Below are 19,039 nucleotides of genomic sequence, written 5' to 3'. Positions count from 1 at the left end.
AAGAAAAGAAGGTTAAGAGGGGACATGATAGCCATGTTTCAATATCTGAAAAGGTGTCACATCGAGAATGGAGCAAGCTTGTTTTCTGCTGCTCCAGAGTCTAGGAGACGGAGCAATAGATTCAAGTTACAAGAAAAGAGATTGCACCTAAAGACTGGGAAGAACTTCCAGACAGCAAGATCTGTTTAACTGTGGAATAGTCTGCCTCAAAGGCCCGTTACAGATGGGCCTAAAAGTGTGTGCTCCGCGCGTGCTAGGGTTAGAAAGGGGCATCCTTTCCGGACACTGCCACTCTAGCACGCGCGGAGCGCGCACAAAATGGCGGTAGCCATTCTATACGGCCACCGCCATTATGACGTCACAACCGTGCCGCCTCCAAACGAGGTGGCGTGGACGTGACGTCTTTGCACCATGCGAGGGCGCCTAGAGTGCCCTTTCCGCGGTGCAAGAAGGAGCTCCGAAACGGAGTTCCTTCTGGGGTTTGCGTCGCTGGGCGCAGCCTTTACATGGCTGCACCTAGCGACACAGAGGAGAAAGGGGCCAAGAGGCCCCTTTCTCCTCCTCCTCGCCGTTGCCAAGTGTCCTTGGGGCTTGAAGCCCCAAGGACACCCCTTTCCAGGCCGCGGGGAAGCGGCCTTTTGCCGCTTCCCCACAGCCTGCAAAGCGGCGGATCAGGGCCTCAGAGGCTGCCGGTCTGGCAGCTGAGGCCCCGATACAGCGGGGAAAGGGGCGGGTGCAGGCCGCCCCAAACAGGCAGTCTGTAACCCACCAGAGTATGGTGGACTTTTGCTTATTAGAGATCCCTAAATAGAGGCTGGATGGCCATCTCTCAAGGCACTTTACCTTTGTCTCGCTGCATGGCAGAGGGTTGGACTGGATGGCCCTTGGAGTTCCTTCTATGACTTTAAATTCTTTGCAAAGATTCTGGCCATTTGTACCATGTTGGCTCCTGAGTGAATTAAAAAGCCTGATTCTTCCTGTTTATCTTCTCCCAAACTACCAACCATTTAATAACATTTTAAAAAATGGTGCAATACTTGAATAAAAGAAAGTTTCCATCTACCCCACCTGGACCTCCACAAGGTGCCCGTTTGGAGGTTCTGATTAGCGCCACTCCTGACGAAGAAGCCCACCTGGGATGTAATTAACACCATGCAGCCATCCGTCTATCTTTGCACCAGTTGTTGCCATGGCTATGCCCATTCAGTGCAAGCGCTTGATGCATTGTCATGGTCTTTAGAACCCTTCATTCTGCTAAGTGTTCAGAATAATTGCTTTCCTCTGGACTGGACCACAGGAGGCTGTAACAAATGGCTATAAAGAAATAAATTTAAAGAGCAACACTCCCAGTCTCTCCCAAAGCATCAGCATCGCCCCCTGAATAGTTCAAGAGGTATCACCACCTCTCCACATCTTCCCCCTGCTAAAGAGGCAACCAGCAGGGAGATGGATGAAGAACCAGAATTAAAACCTGGGTGAGAGCTGGAGATCCCATTTTGACGTTTTTCTGCAAGTGATGCTCTGTCCCTTCCACTCTCAGGACTCTTTCACACGGGGGGAATCTATCTCAATTGAGAAAGAAAAGAAAGTGGGGCCAGAAAAGAAAGTGGGGCCAGTCCCAGAATTTCCCAGCCATTGGGATGTGTGCAACCTTTGGAGAGCCTAGTGTGGCCCTTGGCATTCCTGCTGATCCTCCCCATTCCTCCAGTACTCCCCAGAACAACCACTTCAAACAAATGATTTTAAAGCGGTCCCTTAGTTAGATATGTTAGTTAAGAAAGTAACTATTTTTGGACAAAGAAATGCTTCAAAAGGGGTTGATTAGTTAAATAATTAGTTAACTAGTTAACTACATTTGGGACAAAGAAAGGCTTTAAAAAGTGGCTACTTACTTAATTAATTAGTAAACTACTTTCTGGACAAATAAAGGCTTTAAAGGGGGGTGCCAATTTTCATCTGTGAAATGTTGGAGGGCATGTAGAGGTTTTAGTGTTGGACTAGGACTGGGAGACCAAGGTTCGAACCCCTGCTCAGCCATGGAAACCCACTGGATGATCTTGGGCAAGTTGCACTGTCTCAGACTCAGAGAAAGGTAAAGGCAAACACCCTCTGAACAAATCCTGCTGGGGGGAAAAATAAAAACATGATAGGGATTGGATTCTGACCATAAGTCAGAAGTGACTTGAGGGCACACAATGACAATAAGGAAACCTCTATAAATTACTGGCTTTAACCAGTGGGTAGGGAAGCCCTAAGAAAGGGGCTGTACGTATAAGTTCAGTTTGGAGAGAGAGCTAGAGGGGAGAAGAGCTTTGTTTACCAGCAATAAGAAATGGATCCTTGCCATCTTGAACTGGGCAATCTGATTTTAATGTACAGATACTGAAGTCATTGTGACTGTGTTTGCAGTGTTCATTTACAGTTGGCCTCACAGACCCCAAGAACATGGTACTTTGTTTTTTTTAAGCAACTTTTTGGTTTTGCAAATGTGCTTTTCACTTGTTTCAGCTGCTCATACTAGAAGTTGGCTGATGGTTCCCAAACATGGAGCACTGTTCATTACAACTGTGCTTAACTCTTTTGTGTCCTTTGTACAAATGACAGTTTGTATTGTTACACACTTTGAGCATTAAAATATCTTTCAGGTATGAAAAGGGGGAAAAGGGAATGATGGATCCCAGCACTTCCCCAGAAAGCAAAAGCTTAGCTAAGAAAGGTTTCCTTACACTTTGTCCCTGACAACTGGTTTGCTCGGAGAAGGTCTTCCTTCATGGGGTCAAGACCTTAACTGCATCATGGAAGGTTTCCTAGAAAGTTGCTTTGACCTCTTAGAAGATGGTGACTTTGTTTGATGGTGACCCTCCCTTGACTTGGCAGGTGGAGAAACATCATCCTCTGGGAGCTGCAGGGAAACTCTTCGGTGATCATGTGAATGTCTCTGCTTGGAAGAGGAAGACTTCCGGTTGAGCAAAACTTCTCCATCAGTTTGGCGGCCGGAGAAGTGCGGTTTCTGTGAAGAAGCCACAGAGCCCTGCTTGCTGGGTGGCTTCTTCCCTTTTCTCTCCCCTAGCTTAATCCATGTTTTCTTCATATATGAAAGCAGCCGTCCCAAAATGGTGGGGTGCTTCTTGTGGGACTTGGGCTTGTGTGGCCTTGCTTCTTTGGGAGCTGGCTTGCTTCTTTGGGGGTTAGAGTGTGGGTGGTTAGACAGCTTTGATGGCTTTATGGCTGACTTAGATGATTTTGGGGACAGCCGATCGGCAGCTGAAAAGCTGACCCTCTGGACGCCAGGAGGAACATCCTGATCTCTCTTCTTCAGGTAAACCCCCTCTGCAGAGTCCTGCCGAATCGGGGAACGTGATTTCTCTGGGCCCCGATGCTGGTGTGCTGTCTCCCGACCCTTTCTGTGCTCTCCTCTCTGTTGGTGCTGTGCTCTCTCTGCTCCTGTATCCGCTGTGATTGCTTTACTCCTATCTCGCCTGGAGTGATGTTCCCTGCCCAGCCTCATCTTGGAGACATCCACACCAGACCCCAGGCCCCATCTGTCAGCCTCATGCCTCTTGATCTTCAGGAGGAAGCCCAGGCTCATGTGGACCTTGCCTTTGCGCACACTCAGTCGGGGATAGACCAGAAGGGATGGGCTGTGCCGTGAACGAGGGTGTGGACAAAATGGGGTGCAGCGGCCACATTGCAGACAGACAGGGTACTCAACATAGGGCCGTCCACGCCCCGTCTCAAGCCCCTGAGCCAGGCACATGTGCAGGTCCCGCATGGCCTGCTCCTTGTCGACCGACTCCATGATGCTGAGAGGCAAGGAAGGGGCTAGAAGCTTGACCTTGGGGCTAGCAGCTTTGGGACGTTGCTTGCTTATCCACTGCGGTATCTCACCTGAAGGGATATCAGCAAAGCTCTGGGCCCTAGTTTCTCTGTGAGAGCCCTGGAAATGGGCAGGGCTGCCTCTGCCTTTGCCAGCAGGGTGGAAGGAAGGAGAAGTTGTGAGGTCAGACTGGAGCATAGGTGTCCCCCCTTCTCTGCTAGAGGCCTGGTGCAATGGGGTCACAGACCTCTCTCGAGATTTCTTGTGAACATTGTAGGCAAGTAATTCCCACTCCTTGCCGCCCAAAACACCAGTCCTATTACCATGTTCTTGAAGGTGAGCAAGGCTGCCTTTACCTTTACCATGCAAGGAAGGAGCAACAGGGATCACTCTGGTCATGGAATCGAGCTGCCGTGTGGTTCCTGCCCTACCAGTGCTGGAGGCCCGGCGTGATGATCCTTTATTCTTTTGCACATTATTCTTCTTGTGGACATCCCAGTCATAAAACACCTGGTCTTTAGAGAGTCCCACGTGAGGATAAGAGTGGGGTTTCTGATGAACCTTTTGGGGCCTCACTCTGCCCCGGTGTGACTGCCAACCCTGAGCAACATCAGCTGGGCTTTGAGCTTTGGAGCTGGAGGTCCGGTGGGATGGTGTTGCCTCCTTCTGCCCATGTTTCTCGTAGATTTGGCAAGCAAACTGCTCCTGCTCCTGGTAGCCCAGAAAACTGAGTCTGTCCCCATGTCCCTGAAAATGAGCTGGGCTGCTGATGCCTTTGCTTTTGATGGTTGGTTGCAAAGAGGCAGAAGTGGGGATCCCTTTGGACAAGGGATGAAACTGAGGTGTGGGTCTCTTGTGTTGTCTGCGCAGCTCCTTCTCACATAAACTGGAGTCAATATAGGAATAGGAGCAGGGCTTTTGGGATGGATGTTGGAGCTCTATCCCAATCCAGTGTGGTTGATATCCACGAGCCATTCCAGCCTTCTTGGCTTCAGAGCTATAGGACTGTTGCAATGGTACTGAGTCCTTCTGCTGCCGTTTCTTATGGACGTTCCACTCCAGCAGCTCCTGTTCTTTGTAGCTGAGGAAACTGATCCTGCTTCTATGGCTCTGAACATGGGGGTGGCTGCCTTTGCCTCTGATGGCAGGGTGCAAGGAAGGCGTGGCAGGGATCAGCCTGCGCATGGAGTCAGACTGGAGCATGGGCCCTTCCCATTGCTTCTGTAGCTCTTTCTGGTGCAGATGAACATCAATGTGGGAATAGGGATGTGGCTTTCGATGAGAGGGGTGGAGCTCCACCTCATTCCAGTATGGAACATGAGTGATGTCAAGCTGGTTCCTACCTTCTCTGTTAGAGATCCGATGTGCTGAGGTTGCATGCTTCTCTCGATATTTCTCATCGATGTTCCACTCCAACAACTTTTGTGTCCCATAAAATCCCCTATGGGGATTGGAGTGAGACTTCTGGAGAGATTGTTGAGGCCCCAACCTGCCCCAGTGCTGGCCACTGGCAACAGCAGACTTTGGCCTGGTTCCTGTGCTGGAGGCCCAGCGAGATGGGGGTGTAACCTTTGCTTGATGCTTCCTGTAGATGTGCCATTCCAGCAGCTCCTGTTGCTTATAGTCCAGAAAACCAACCCTCTGACTGTGTCTCTGCAGGTGGCTAGGCCTTCCTTTGCTCGGCCTGGTGTGCTGCAAGGAGGGAGCAGCACCAGGGACCAACCTGGTCATGGAACTAGACCAGAGTGTGGCTCTTGCTGGCTGCCTTTTCTGCTCCTTCAGATGTAGGTCAAAGTTGACATGGGGATAGGAGTAGGGCTTCTGGTGAAGATGCCTAGACCTCACCCTGCCCTGGTATGGTTGCAATATTTGAGCATCCTCTTGAAGGGAGAGGGAGGCTGCTTTTCCAGAAGACCAACTGCCACTGGGGGCATCACCTGCAGATAATTCAGCCCAGCTGCGGAGAGAAATGACAGACCCCAAGGAGGTCTTGGATGCAGAGTGTGGGATCTTGGTCTTGTTGGCCTGTGAGGACCCAATCCAGCTGCAGAGGGAGATGACTGACTCCATGGAGGTGTTGGATGTTGAGTGTAGAATCCTGAACAGGGCAGGGAAGGGGGGAAAGAAAAGAATCAGAACAAAGGGTCAGAACAATTGGATCCAGTCTGCATTGGACCCTATTGTCTAACAAAATTATCACACAAGCCTGCTATCCCGCCATAATCACACTAGATTAAGAATGGAAACACACTGGTTTGGCATTATTTTTATCACTTTCCCCCACAATAGTGTTTTGACAATCTGTTTCCCACAATGCGAAATGCTGCCTTCCAGGAGGCAGGGGGAGGAATAAGCAATCACGGTTGCTAACTGCCTCCCGAAGTCAACTGCTGTGTGAATGTGCACACATCAGCCATCTTCAGGCAGTGGTTGGCAGCAGTGATCACTCCTTCTCCCCGCTCCTGAAGTGCAAGGCTGCTGTCTGCACATTCACATAGCAGCCCCATTCAAGCAATCCCAGCTGCCAACTGCCTCCCTTGTGTAAACGTGCACACAGCAGCCGTCTTCATGAAGCTTTTGGCAACTGCAATCGCTGTGAGAGGGAGTGGGAGAGGAACAGAATCATGCCCACTCATACTATATGACTGCCTGAGAAGCAAAACTGTGGCAGAAGAGACCTATTGCATGAAGGCAGGACAGCGGGCCCTTATCTGCTGGGATTTGATTCCAGAGCTCCCAGTAGATGCCAAAATCCATGGATACCAAAATCCATAGGATGCTCAAGGCCTATTAAACACAGTGGCATAGTCAAATGGTACCCCCTATATATACCCCAATTCTGTTTAAGTGCTGGGGGAGGCATTCTAGCTCACTCTTTCCAGGAGGAAAGCTGGTTTTCTTTCTCCATGTGCTTTGGTGAGATCTGACCTTTTTAAACTTGGTATATTGCTGTGGATCATTGGTGGGGTGGCCAGAAGCCTAATTCTGTTTAAGTGCTGGGGGAGGCACACGCTAATGGCGCGTGAATTGTTTATTTTGATTTTTAAAAAATTGTTATATAGTCAAGGAGGGTATGGAGTACACAGGAGAAGCTGGCCTGGGAACATTGTTAGAGGGGGTCCCTTTAATTTTCCACATTTTCTTTTCCCTTTTTCCTTAAGGGGCTTGTGGGTACTTTTGCTCAGAGGAAGTGAGTCAGAGACTTGCTCTGAAAGAAGCTAGTCTACATAACTATAAGGCCAGTGAATTGAACTCAAAGGACAGAGTTTGGGGACAAAGGCCAAGCCATCAGGGGGTCTTTACACTGGTGTTTAGCAGGGGAAACCCACAGTTTTGTTTCAGAGCCTCCTTAAGACTTCTCAATATGGACACTGAAGGCCCTGCTGCAGTCACCTGCAACACCTGTGGGATGTTTGTCTTCTTGCCTAGGGATATGGGGAACTTTACCTGCCCCAAGTGCAAGTTGGTAGCCCTCTTAGAAGAGAAAGTACAGCAGCTGGAGGCCCAGGTCGCTACACTTCAGCATTCATAGGGAGCAAGAGGTTTTCCTGACCAGAATGGACCAAATGGTCCTGGACAGGAAACACACAGAGGAAGTTGCTGGGGAGGAGGAGGTCACTTCACACACAACAGAAGTAGATAGTTGGAGGAAGGTCACACACAAAAGTAGGGAAACCAGGGAACATTCTGTAAGCTTGCAGCTGCAGAATCGATTTCAATCTCTCTCTGCTATCAGGGATGATGAGGAACAGCAGCAGGGACAGCCCTCAGGGACAGAGCAGGGGACCCAGAGAGCTTCACCAAAGGGAACGGCTGCTGCTAAGCCTCGGAGGAGGCGAGTGGTGGTCATGGGAGGCTCCTTGCTGAGAGGCACTGAAGCAGTGGTTTGTGGTCCTGACAAGATGTCTCAGGAGGTGTGCTGTCTCCCTGGGGCAAAGATCCGTGATGTGACAGAGAGGCTGACAAGACTTGTCAAGCCTACTGACCATTACCCCTTTCTTTTGGTTCATATGGGAACCAATGATACTGCAAGGCACAGCCTTCAGAATATCATAAGGGATTATGAGGCTTTGGGTAGGAAGTTGAAAGAGGTGGATGCACAGGTTGTCATCTCCTCTCTTCTCCCAGTCGAAGGGCATGGGCCAGGAAAGGAGAAGAAAATAGCGGATGTAAACAACCGGCTCTGCAGATGGTGCCGCTGAGAACGATTTGGATTCTTGGACCATGGGCTGCGGTTCCATGAGGAGGGACTTCTGGCAAGGGATGGGTTGCATCTCACACCAGTTTGCAAAATTGTCTTTGCCAATAGTCTCAAAAATTTGATCAGGAGGGTTTTAAACTGAGTTATGTAGGGGAGGGAGACAGTATTCTGGAAGGCAAAAAGGCTGGAGAAAATAGTCAAACTGTCATAGAAGGAACAAGGCAAAGAGTGCAAGGACCCAACAGTTGGAGCCAAAAATGTTTGCACAGGCAGCAAGTAAAGGGAACACATGGTCTTAAATGTCTCTACACTAATGCACAGAGCATGGGAAATAAGCAAGACGAACTCGAAATCCTAGTGCAACAAAGCAAATATGATATAATTGCCCTCACTGAAACCTGGTGGGATGAGTCTCATAAATGGAATGTAGCAATAGAAGGATATAACCTTTTTAAGAGAAACAGGCCAAACAGGAAAGGAGGAGGAATAGCCTTATACTTCAGGGACATTTACACCAGTGAAGAGACCCAGGATATCAATCCTGGAAGCCAGATGGAGAGCATCTGGATAAAAATTAAAGGGCAGGGAAACAACAAGGATGTTACGGTGGGAGTCTACTACAGACCCCCAAGTCAGACTGAGGAATTGGATGTTATTGTGGGAGCCTACTGAGCACCACAATTCAAAAAGGACATTGAGAAGCTGGAGCGTGTCCAAAGGAGGGCGACTAAAATGGTGAAAGGTCTGGAAACCATGCCCTATATGAGGAATGACTCAGGGAGCTGGGGATGTTTAGCCTGGAGAAAAGAAGGTTAAGAGGTGATATGATAGCCCTGTTTAAATATTTGAAAGGATGTCATATTGAGGAGGGAGCAAGCTTGTTTTCTGCTGCTCCAGAGAACAGGACCCGGAACGATGGATGCAAGCTCCAGGAAAAGGGATTCCTCCTCAACATTAGGAGGAACTTGCTGACAGTAAGGGCTGTTTGACAGTGGAACAAACTCCCTCGGAGTGTAGTGGAGTCTCCTTCCTTGGAGGTCTTTAAGCAGAGGCTAGATGGCCATCTATTGGGGATGCTTTGATTAGATTTCCTGCATGACAGGGGGTTGGACTGGATGGCCCGTGCGGTCTCTTCCATCTCTTATGATTCTATGATTCTATGAACCCCAAGTCAGACGAATTGGATGATGCCTTTCTAGAACAGATGAACACACACTCAGAAAGGAGAGATGTAGTAGTGATGGGTGACTTCAACTACCCTGATATTTGTTGGAAGTCAAACTCAGCCAAATCCTCAAGGTCTTGTAAATTCCTTACTCGAAGACAATTTCATTGTCCAAAAGGTGGAAAAAGCAACAAGGGGGTCAGCTATTTTAGATCTGATCCTAATCAACAAGGATGACTTGGTTAATGAAGTGCAAGTGGTGGGATCCTTAGGTGGAAGTGACCATGTTCTCCTGGAGTGTGTTATACAATGGAAAGGAGAAGCCAGGCAGAGTCAAACACGCATTCTAGACTTTAGGAAAGTGGATTTCAGTAAACTTAGAGAAGTATTGAGGGTGACCCCGTGGTAGAAATACTAAAAGGGAAGGGAGTTCAGGATGGATAGGAATTTCTCAAAAGGAAGATATTGAAGGCACAATTTCAAACAGTTCCGGTGAGAAAGAAAAACGGGAGGTGTCTCAAGAAACCAGGATGGATGACTAAGGAACTTTCAACTGAGCTGACTTTTAAACGAAACATGTATAAGAAATGGAAAAATGGGGAAATCACCAAAAGGGAATTCAAAACTATAGCTAGCTTGTGTAGGGGTAAAGTCAGAAAAGCTAAAGCACAGAATGAAAGGCTTGCTAGAGAGGTTATGAAGAATAAAAAGGGCTTTTATGGATATGTCCGCAGCAAAAGGAAGAAAAAGGAAATGGTAGGACCACTGCGTCGAGAAGATGACAAAATGCTAACAGAAGACAGAGAAAAAGCAGAATTACTGAACACTTTCTTTGCCTCAGTCTTCTCAGAAAAGGAAAAGGGAGCTCAACCTGAGGATAATGGAGCAGAGGATAGAATAGGGGAAGTTGAGCACAAAATAAGTAAAGAAATAGTACAGGAATACCTGTTTAACCTAAATGAATTTAAGTCTCCAGGACCAGATGAACTACATCCAAGGGTATTAAAAGAACTGGCAAATGTAATATCGGAGCCATTGGCAATAATCTTTGAGAACTCCTGGAAAACAGGAGAAATCCCAGCAGACTGGAGGAGGGCAAACGTTCCCATCTTCAAAAGGGGGGAAAAAGAGGATCCAAACAATTATCGTCCAGTTAGTCTGACATCAATCCCAGGAAAGATTCTGGAGCAGATCATTAAACAGAGAGTCTGTGAACATCTAGAAAGCAATGCCATAATCACAAAAAGTCAACACGGGTTTCAGAGAAAGAAGTCATGCCAGACAAATCTTATCTCATTCTTTGATAAAGTTACCGGCTTGTTAGATGAAGGGAATGCTGTAGATATAATATATCTTGATTTCAGTAAGGCCTTTGACAAAGTTGCCCATGACATTCTTGCAAACAAGCTTGTAAAATGTGGGCTAGACAAGGCAACTGTTACATGGATTTGTAATTGGTTGACCGGCCGAACCCAAAGGGTGCTCCTTTTCATCCTGGAGAGAAGTGACCAGTGGGGTCCCACAGGGCTCTGTCCTGGGCCCAGTGCTATTCAACATCTTTATCAATGACTTGGATGACAGAATTGGGAGCATGCTTATCAAATTTGCAGATGATACCAAATTAGGAGGAATAGCTAATACTCCAGAGGACAGGACCAAAATTCAAAATGACCTGAATAGACTAGAAAGCTGGGCCAAAGCTAACAAAATGAAATTCAACACAGAGAAATGTAAGGTACTGCACTTAGGGTGAAAAAATGAAATGCAAAGATATAGGATGGGGGACACCTGGCTTAAGGAGACAACATGTGAAAGGGATCTATGAGTCCAAGTAGACCACAAGTTGAACATGAGTCAACAGTGTGACGCAGCAGCTATAAAGGCCAATGCAATTTTAGGCTGCATCAATTAAAATATAGTGTCTAGATCAAGGGAAGTAATAGTGCCACTATATTCTGCTCTGGTCAGGCCCCACCTGGAATATTATGTCCAGTTCTGGGCACCACAATTCAAAAAGGACATTGAGAAACTGGAGCGTGTCCAAAGGAGGGTGACTAAAATGGTGAAGAGTCTGGAAACCATGTCCTATGAGGAACGACTCAGGGAGCTGGGGATGTTTAGCCTGGAGACAAGAAGGTTAAGAGGTGATATGATAGCCCTGTTTAAATATTTGAAGGGATGCCATATTGAGGAGGGAGCAAGCTTGTTTTCTGCTGCTCCAGAGACTAGAACGTGGAACAATGGATGCAAGCTGCAGGAAAAGAGATTCCACCTCAACATTAGGAGGAACTCCCTGACAGTAAGGGCTGTTCGACAGTGGAACACACTCCCTCGGAGTGTAGTGGAGTCTCCCTCCTTGGAGGTCTTCAAACGGAGGCTGGATGGCCATCTGTCGCGGATGCTTTGATCTGGATTTCCTGCATGGCAGAATGGGGTTGGACTGGATGGCCCTTGTGGTCTCTTCCAACTCTATGATTCTATGATATAAAATTACAAATAAAGGTTTGTTTTTTGGAATACACACACACACACACACACACACACACACACACACTGTATATTAAAACCGTTGATGGTTGAATCTATAGATAAATTTGTGGATGCAGAAAGCCGACTGTAATATAATGCCCACCAATGAAATGGTGCAGTACAGTAATGAAAAGAATGCAAGGCAGCAACAGGACGGACACATTATTGTATGATAACTACCAGCCAGAGATGCTTTTAGCTTGCTGAAATTCCACTTTTTAGCTTCATGTGATAGAGTTGTAATGAGGGACACAAACCTGTTTTGGAAAGCAGGGGGCAATGGGGCCCACAAAGCTCCCTAGAAGACCCACAAAACCCTCAGGCCCAAACTTTGGAGGGACACACTTTCTCCTTTAAACTATTGAAAAATGCAGCAGTTTTGCCTCCCAGCACACAAAGACTTCCTACCCACAATAAATGTGGAAAATATGGTTTAAAATTGACAAAAAATGAAACTGAAAATGCTGTGTTGTTAGTTTTAGCTGCAAGAATGAAAAGAGATGAAGTCCCACATGCTATACAATGGTCAGACACTTTTATTGCTTAAAAAGTCCAACATGTTTTAAACGTATCACCAGTTGGCCTTCTATAGGGTAATTTTCAGAAACTTTTGGCACTGCAGCCTACACTCTCTATAGAATTGAACCTTTTGAGTATTTGAAAGAAAGACTCTGCAGATGGCAACTCCAACATTTTCTGAGAATTGCCCCTGAAGAAGGCCAATTGGTGATAAGGCCAAAATGCATTGGGCTTTTTAAGAAATATGTTCCTGATTGTTATACAGTACATGGGACTTTGTTTCCTTTAATTCTTCCACTGTGAATACGTGTGTTCCAGTTTCTTATTTGGTTACTTCTAGTTGTGCCAGAGCACCAGTGTGTCTTATGAAGGAGGGAGATCACAAGGGAAATAGCCTCCACCCTCCTCACATTTGGCCATCTCTGCGCTAAACAACCCACTGAGGTTGGCTTCGTAAGTCTTCTGAACACAGAAATATTTTCTTCCTTGCTTCTGTCTCAATGAACTATGTTCATGCGAAATGATAAGATACAGGGCAAACTTAAGGGTTTGGTTTAAAAGGAAAACTGCCACCCCAAGGACCTTCCAGCTCTTCCTCTCTTTTTTCCTCTTGCATTTCTACCAAGTTTGTACCTCTTCAGAGAGAGACACGGAAAGGCTCTTGGGCAGCAAGAGATTCTTGCTTCTAGGACAGACCACTTTGTGGGGTGAGCGTAAGGGATGGCTTACCTCGTTTCTGAATCGGTAGTTGTGCGCCAACTCCTGTCGGAGTCTGTAGTTGTACACCGACTTCTCCTTGACTCTGTGTTTGTCTCCTTGTCTCCTGACAATGGTATTGCAAATAAGAGACATAAGAAAGATCTGTGAGCTACTTGGGGTGCAAGGAGCAGGGATGGAGCAGGGATGTAGCGAAGCCAGAGGTTATAGGATCAAAGCCCTGGGAAAGATCTGAGAGATAGAAGGGACTTCAAGGGCTGTCTAATCCAATGCTCTGTCATGCAGGAATACACACCTACATCACTCCTGAAGATTCCATCCAAACTCAGTATGAAGACGTGAAGTCGAAGGCTTTCATGGCCGGCATCCATAGTTTTTTGTGGGTTTTTCAGGCTATGTGGCCATGTTCTAGAAGAGTTTCTTCCTGACGTTTCGCCAGCATCTGTGGCTGGTATCTTCAGAGAAACAAGATACCAGCCAGAGATGCTGGCGAAACGTCAGGAAGAAACTCTTCTATATAGCCCAAAAACCCCACAAAAAACTATCAATATGAATGAAGACTTCCAAAGGAGGAGACTCCACAACCCTCCGAGGCAGTGCGTTCCACTATCAAACAGCTCTTACTGTCAGGAAGTTCCTCCTAATGTTGAGGTGGAATCTCTTCCCCTGTAGCTTGCATCCATTGTTCAGTGTCCTCTGGATGAGCAGAAAACAAGTTTGCTCCCTCCTCAATATGACATCCCTTCAAGTATTTAAACAAGGCTATCAAATCACCTCTTAACCCTTTCTTCTTCAGGCGAAACATCTCCAGCTTCCTAAGTCTTTCCTCATAGGGCTTCATGGTTTCCAAACCCTTCACCATTTTTGTGGTCCTCTTTTGGACACACTCCAACTTGTCAACATCCTTTTTGAATTGTGGTGCCCAAAACAGGGTGCAGTATTCCAGCTGGGGCCTGACCAAAGCAGAACAGAGAAGTACTACGACTTCCCATGGTCTAGTCACTATTCTCCTGTTGATGCAGCCAGAATTGCATTGGCTTTTTAAAAATGCTTGTCATGAAACGAACAGGGCACCAAACCTTCAGTCAAGCTCTGAGGATCTTAGCGATTTTGCTGGTTACTGAGACATAATATTAACTCTACATTCACCACCACCATCATCACTACTACTATTATTTCTTCTTCTTCTTCTTTGGGACTCAAAGCAGCTCACAATTTAAAATAACAATATGATTAAAAACAAACAAAAAGAGAGCATTAAATATAATTAAATTCTTCATTTAATTTATATGCTGCCTTTCTCCTGACATGGGGCCCAAGGTGGCTTATAAAAGCTAAAAACAAGATTAGCTAAAAACAAACAAACAAACTTGTTAATAAAAACACTGAAGTGTAATTAAGCAAGCATCACATTAAAATACTATTAACATTTTAAAAGTATATTTTGTCCACATCTTTCTTAAATTGTGGTGCCCAGAACTGGACAGGGCATTCCAGGGGAGATCTGGCGGAAGCAGAAGAGAGCAGTACAACAACTTCCTCTAATCTGGACGCTAAACTTTTATTGATGCAGTGTCAAACTGCACTGGCATTTTGGGATGCTGTATCACACTGTTGACTCATGTTTAGCTTGCGTCTACTAAGACCCCTAGATCCTCTTCAGGGACATTTTTTTATGAACAGGAGCTATGGAGATTATCAGATGGGGTATGGGAGCGAAGCCCATTCTTATCCCATCCGTGAGAGTGATCACGTGAAAGACATTCACACATTCACGCTGATTCTATCATTAAACTGTCAGTGAAAAAGGAATTGCATTAACATGTTTTTCCAACAAGACAATTCCACTTCAATGACAGGAAAACGACAGGATAAGTGTGAAGCCGTATGAAAATCTTTTTGCGATCATACTATAAGGATGGGAAAAGGAGGGTACCAGGATGTCCCGTCCCCCATCTAATATTCTTCTATGAAGTCATTGTCCACCCTACCAAATCCCCTCTTTTCCTTGCTGAATTTGGCTGCAATTCCCACAGGAACTAGAGGGTAGGTGGATGTTCCCAGTCACAAAGTCTTGTTATGGGCTATCCCTGTTGTAATTCAAAGTACAGGCAAACCTCCATATCCATGGAATCTTTATCCACCGAGTTATTAAAAATATATATAAATATATAAATTCCACAATTGATTTTGCCATTTTATATAAGGGACACCATTTTACTACACCACTGTATTGAATGGGACGTGACCATCCCTGGATTTTGATGTCCATGGGGGCATCCTGGAACTCACAAAAATTCTCTTGGACATGAAGACTGCTAGGGATTGTTTTAAGGCAGGATGGGAAAAGTGCAGCTCATTGATCCCAAGCACACCCAACAGTGTTCTGGTGGCCCCCACAAGACCCCCACCCCAAATCCCAATTTCTGGGTCACCTCTTGGAGAAAAGACTTCTCATGGGCCTAAACTGGCCCACAGAGTACCCAAAATACAATAGTTGCCCTCCCTTGCTATAGCCTCCCACAATTGCCTGCCCCCTGCTATAGCATACCCTCCAACTGTTCTGATTTGGCAAAGGCAGTCCTGATCAATCCTGTCATCCATCTTTTCCAGCTGCTTTTAAAATGTCATGGTCTCTCTCCCCACTTTCCCCCTTTTCCCTCAGCTTACATCAGTTGCTTCAAAACGGAGTTGAAAACCATCCTGTTCAGAGAAGCCTTCCCAGGCATTGAATAATTGTCGCTTACTATTTGATGTTCTTTTGGTGCCTGTTTATCAAACCATTTCCTGTATTGCTATGTACTGTATATGCATTATCCTACTTGAGAGTATGTATTTTCCCTGGAAAATGATTAACCATCCATTAAGAACCCAAGCCCTCCCTCCAGTCCATCTGCCTTGGTCCAGGCCTTGGAGGTAGAGAGGAACTGCTGGACCTCTTACCCTTTCCCTCCACCACTCCCTTCTCCTTCTGTGTCATGTCTTTTTAGATTGTAAGCCCGAGGGCAGGGATCCGTCTAACTAAAAAGATTGCATGTACAGCGCTGTGTAAATTTACAGCGCTTCATAAATAAAGGTTAATAATAATAATAATAATAATAATAATAATAATAATAATAATAATAACTGAGGTCCTCTCTGCACTGGCCAGGGGAAATGAGGGGTATCCTGGCCCAGAGTATCCTGACCCTGGAGCTACACTGACCCTGCCATTACCAAACTCCTCCATTCTGATGCTGGGACATCCGGCGCATATGCCATTGCCATGGGTTGTTTTACTCTGAGGTCAGAACGAGGTGCCCAGCCTCAATCACATGGCTGGGCATCTTGTTCTGACCTCAGATCGAGTAACTACTGGTACAGATAGATGGCTGATAGCCAGGTGGCTCAGATGTGCCAGGTGGTATGTTTTAAACAACTGCCTGGCTATGGTACAGAACATGAGTTCCTGCATGACGGGGTTGGACTGGATGGCCCTTGTGGTCTCTTCCAACTCTAGGATTCTATGATTCTGAAAACATCAGGAGTGAACAGTACGTTTTTAAAATGAAATTTAAGAGGGGCATACTCCAGTTCTGATGCAGAACAGACTGGACATCTATTTGCACTAGAACTTGGGTCATGAGTCGTCTGGTCTCCCTGCCAAGAGGATGTGAGAAGGCTGTTTTATTTGGCGCATGCAGACAAGGCCTGAGTTCAAAATGCAGAAGCAGCTTGCCTTCAGTGAACTCAGGCAACTGCAAACTGTTGCAACTTCACCCAGCCTGTCCATTCTTCCTCGTTTATCATTTTTGTCCTGGTTTTCATCTGTGAAATATTGGAGAGGATGCTATAGAGACTGTGTAGTAAGGCCTGCCCTTCAAAATTTACCACTATGCCACAAGCAAAAACCCAGACCCCCAACTGCCACCCAACTGGAAGGAAAGAGGAGGAAGGGATCGCCCTGGGGTGCAGTGCTCACCTATCGGTCCTGTTCCATGCTTTCTCTGGTGCTGCTGCTTCTTGACACAAGGACAAATACAAGGAGAAACCTGCCAGAGATAAAGGAGGAAGATTTGGGATATCACAGTTGGCTGGTTTTGGGTACTCTGCCTTTAGAGCTCAGTGGATCATGGTGTGCATCCAGAATAGAGGAGCATCCCAGGCCCTGAAATTTCATGGGCACAACCTGGGACCTCAGGACACCTTCTGCTGATCTTCCAGAAAATAGAGCCTGGCAGTGTCAGTCAGCATATGCATTGAGCCTCAACCACTGTTCCTGAGAACATGTCATTCCATAGCACAAATCCCAGGATCCAGGAAAGCTCTCTGGGACCTTTCTCTCTTAGGAACTGTCTCCTGCCTTTAGGATGTCATAGGAGGCCCTGTTCTGTGACCCACCACCAAGAGAAGAGGTGATGATGGTGATGAAACGAAGGACTTTTGACAGTGGCACCAAGATGTTGGAATTGCCTCCCTGGAGAGCTCTGTCAGGCTCCTTCATTTCTTGAAGATTTGGCAAGCCAGCCTTTGCCTCTTCTTGGGTGCATCTACAATGTAGAAACAACACAGTTTGACACTCTTTAAGTGCTAAAGGGCCATCCTATGGAAACCTGGGATTTGTAGTTTTAGAAAGTCTTTAGCCTTTGCCAAAGAATGTGGGTGCATCACAAAAACTACAAATCCCAGGATTCTGTTGGATGGGGCCATGGCGGTTAAAGTGGTGTCAAATTGCATTATTTCCACCAGTGCAGGTACACCCCTTGTCTCTTCAGCTGTATAATTAATTAGCCTGTTGATCTGGACTATTTAACTTGAATATGAGTAGTTCAAGGAGAAAAACATCAGTTTTCTATCTATCTAGTTTAAATCTTAGCTTGCTCCCAACATGTGACTCAAGGCTACTTACAACAAATTAAAAATCAAGTACCACCAAGATCTTGTTGTTATGTGCTTTCAAGGTAGCTTGGACTTATGGTGACCTTATCACAAAGTTTTCTTGGCAAGATCGATTTTGAGGAGTTTTGTCACTGCCTTCCTCTTGGGCTGAGAGAGCGTGACTTGCCCAGGGTCAGCTTCAGTGGCTAAGTGGACAATGTGAGCCCTGGTTTCCAAAAGTCCTAGTTCAACCCTTAAACCACTGTATCATGCAGGCTCCCAGAGTTATGAACTCTTAGGGTTATCTTGGCCAGATTTGTTCTGAGGAGGAGGTTTGCCACTGCCTTCCTCTGAGGCTGAGAGAGGATGACTTGCCCAAGGTCACCCATATATGTCTGTCCCTGGCTTCCACTCCACCAAAAGCATCTGAGGAAGCAAACTGAAGTCTACGAAAACTCATCTTGCCAACTTCTTTCTTTCAGTTAATCTGAAAGGTGCTACAAGAGCTCTCTCCGTACCTATTCTACAGACTAACACAGCTATATCTTTGGATTCTACCATGGTCACTCAGTGGGTTTTCCATGGCTGAGCAGGAATTTGAACTCTGGTTTCCAGAATCCTAATGCAACACTCAAACCACAATACCACATTAGCTCATGCGGAAATCTGATTAATGCAAAATAACATCCCTAGCCACACCATATTGCTTATGAACTCCATACCTATCCATATTTAGAGCCAGGATCAGAAATATGTTCCTGTCCAAATCAAAAGCCTGACTCTTACCCAGCATGCCTTCACTTTTTGGGCAGTCCACTGTATGGCAAATAGGAAAAAGAGCCCCACCAACACCAGCACCAACAAATGGCAGCTGTCAGGGATGATAACATGCAAGAGGTCTGCCATGGTCCGGGGTCCAGGCAGTTGCTCCAAGAGCCTCCATTTCCAGACTAGAGCCCTGAGGGCCCTGAGGTCATGCCTGCATCACAAATGTCTTTTCCAGCTTGGCCTGGGCCCCTCTGTGGTCACCAGGCAGCAGGAGCAGCAGGTTAGGTCAAATGCACCCACCAAACCACACTCAGGGGCAGCGGCTGGATTCAGGGGCGTCACTGGAGGGTTGCACATCACACCAGGTGACATCCGATGGGCTAGTGACCCCACTGCTCCCCAAATGTCTGCCTTTGGACAAAAATGGGCTGTGGCATTTGCCTGCATCCCTTTAAAATGCTGGAGC

The 19,039-nt window shown here is 46.5% G+C and overlaps 1 protein-coding gene across 1 annotated transcript; it reads right to left on the bottom strand.

The window, feature by feature from the left end:
* Positions 1-2,435: 2,435 nt before the first annotated feature.
* PRR30 (proline rich 30) lies at positions 2,436-18,711 on the bottom strand. Its single transcript, XM_089528374.1, has 4 exons — positions 18,592-18,711; positions 16,910-17,021; positions 12,961-13,054; positions 2,436-5,915 (listed from the first exon to the last, which is right to left on the bottom strand). The coding sequence occupies exons 1-4, from the start codon at positions 18,709-18,711 to the stop codon at positions 2,777-2,779; spliced, it is 3,465 nt and encodes a 1,154-aa protein (XP_089384500.1). The 3' UTR covers positions 2,436-2,776.
* Positions 18,712-19,039: the final 328 nt, after the last annotated feature.

This window comes from Sceloporus occidentalis, unplaced genomic scaffold (assembly GCF_023333645.1).
Source record: "Sceloporus occidentalis isolate IW3139 unplaced genomic scaffold, rSceOcc1.0.p SCAF_6, whole genome shotgun sequence".
Lineage (NCBI taxonomy): Eukaryota > Metazoa > Chordata > Lepidosauria > Squamata > Phrynosomatidae > Sceloporus > Sceloporus occidentalis.
Note: the sequence above shows the minus strand (reverse complement) of the source record. Positions and strands in the feature narration are given on the sequence as shown.

What these genes read in the sequence shown, in the direction of transcription:
- PRR30 (XM_089528374.1), bottom strand. Translation starts at nt 18,711, where the DNA reads ATGGCAGACCTCTTGCATGTTATCATCCCTGACAGCTGCCATTTGTTG. An exon ending in GCATGGAACAGGACCGATAG is followed by an intron (nt 13,055 to 16,909) that starts GTGAGCACTGCA and finishes TACCATTGTCAG; the next exon opens with GAGACAAGGAGACAAACACA. An exon ending in ACTACCGATTCAGAAACGAG is followed by an intron (nt 5,916 to 12,960) that starts GTAAGCCATCCC and finishes TGCCCTGTTCAG; the next exon opens with GATTCTACACTCAACATCCA.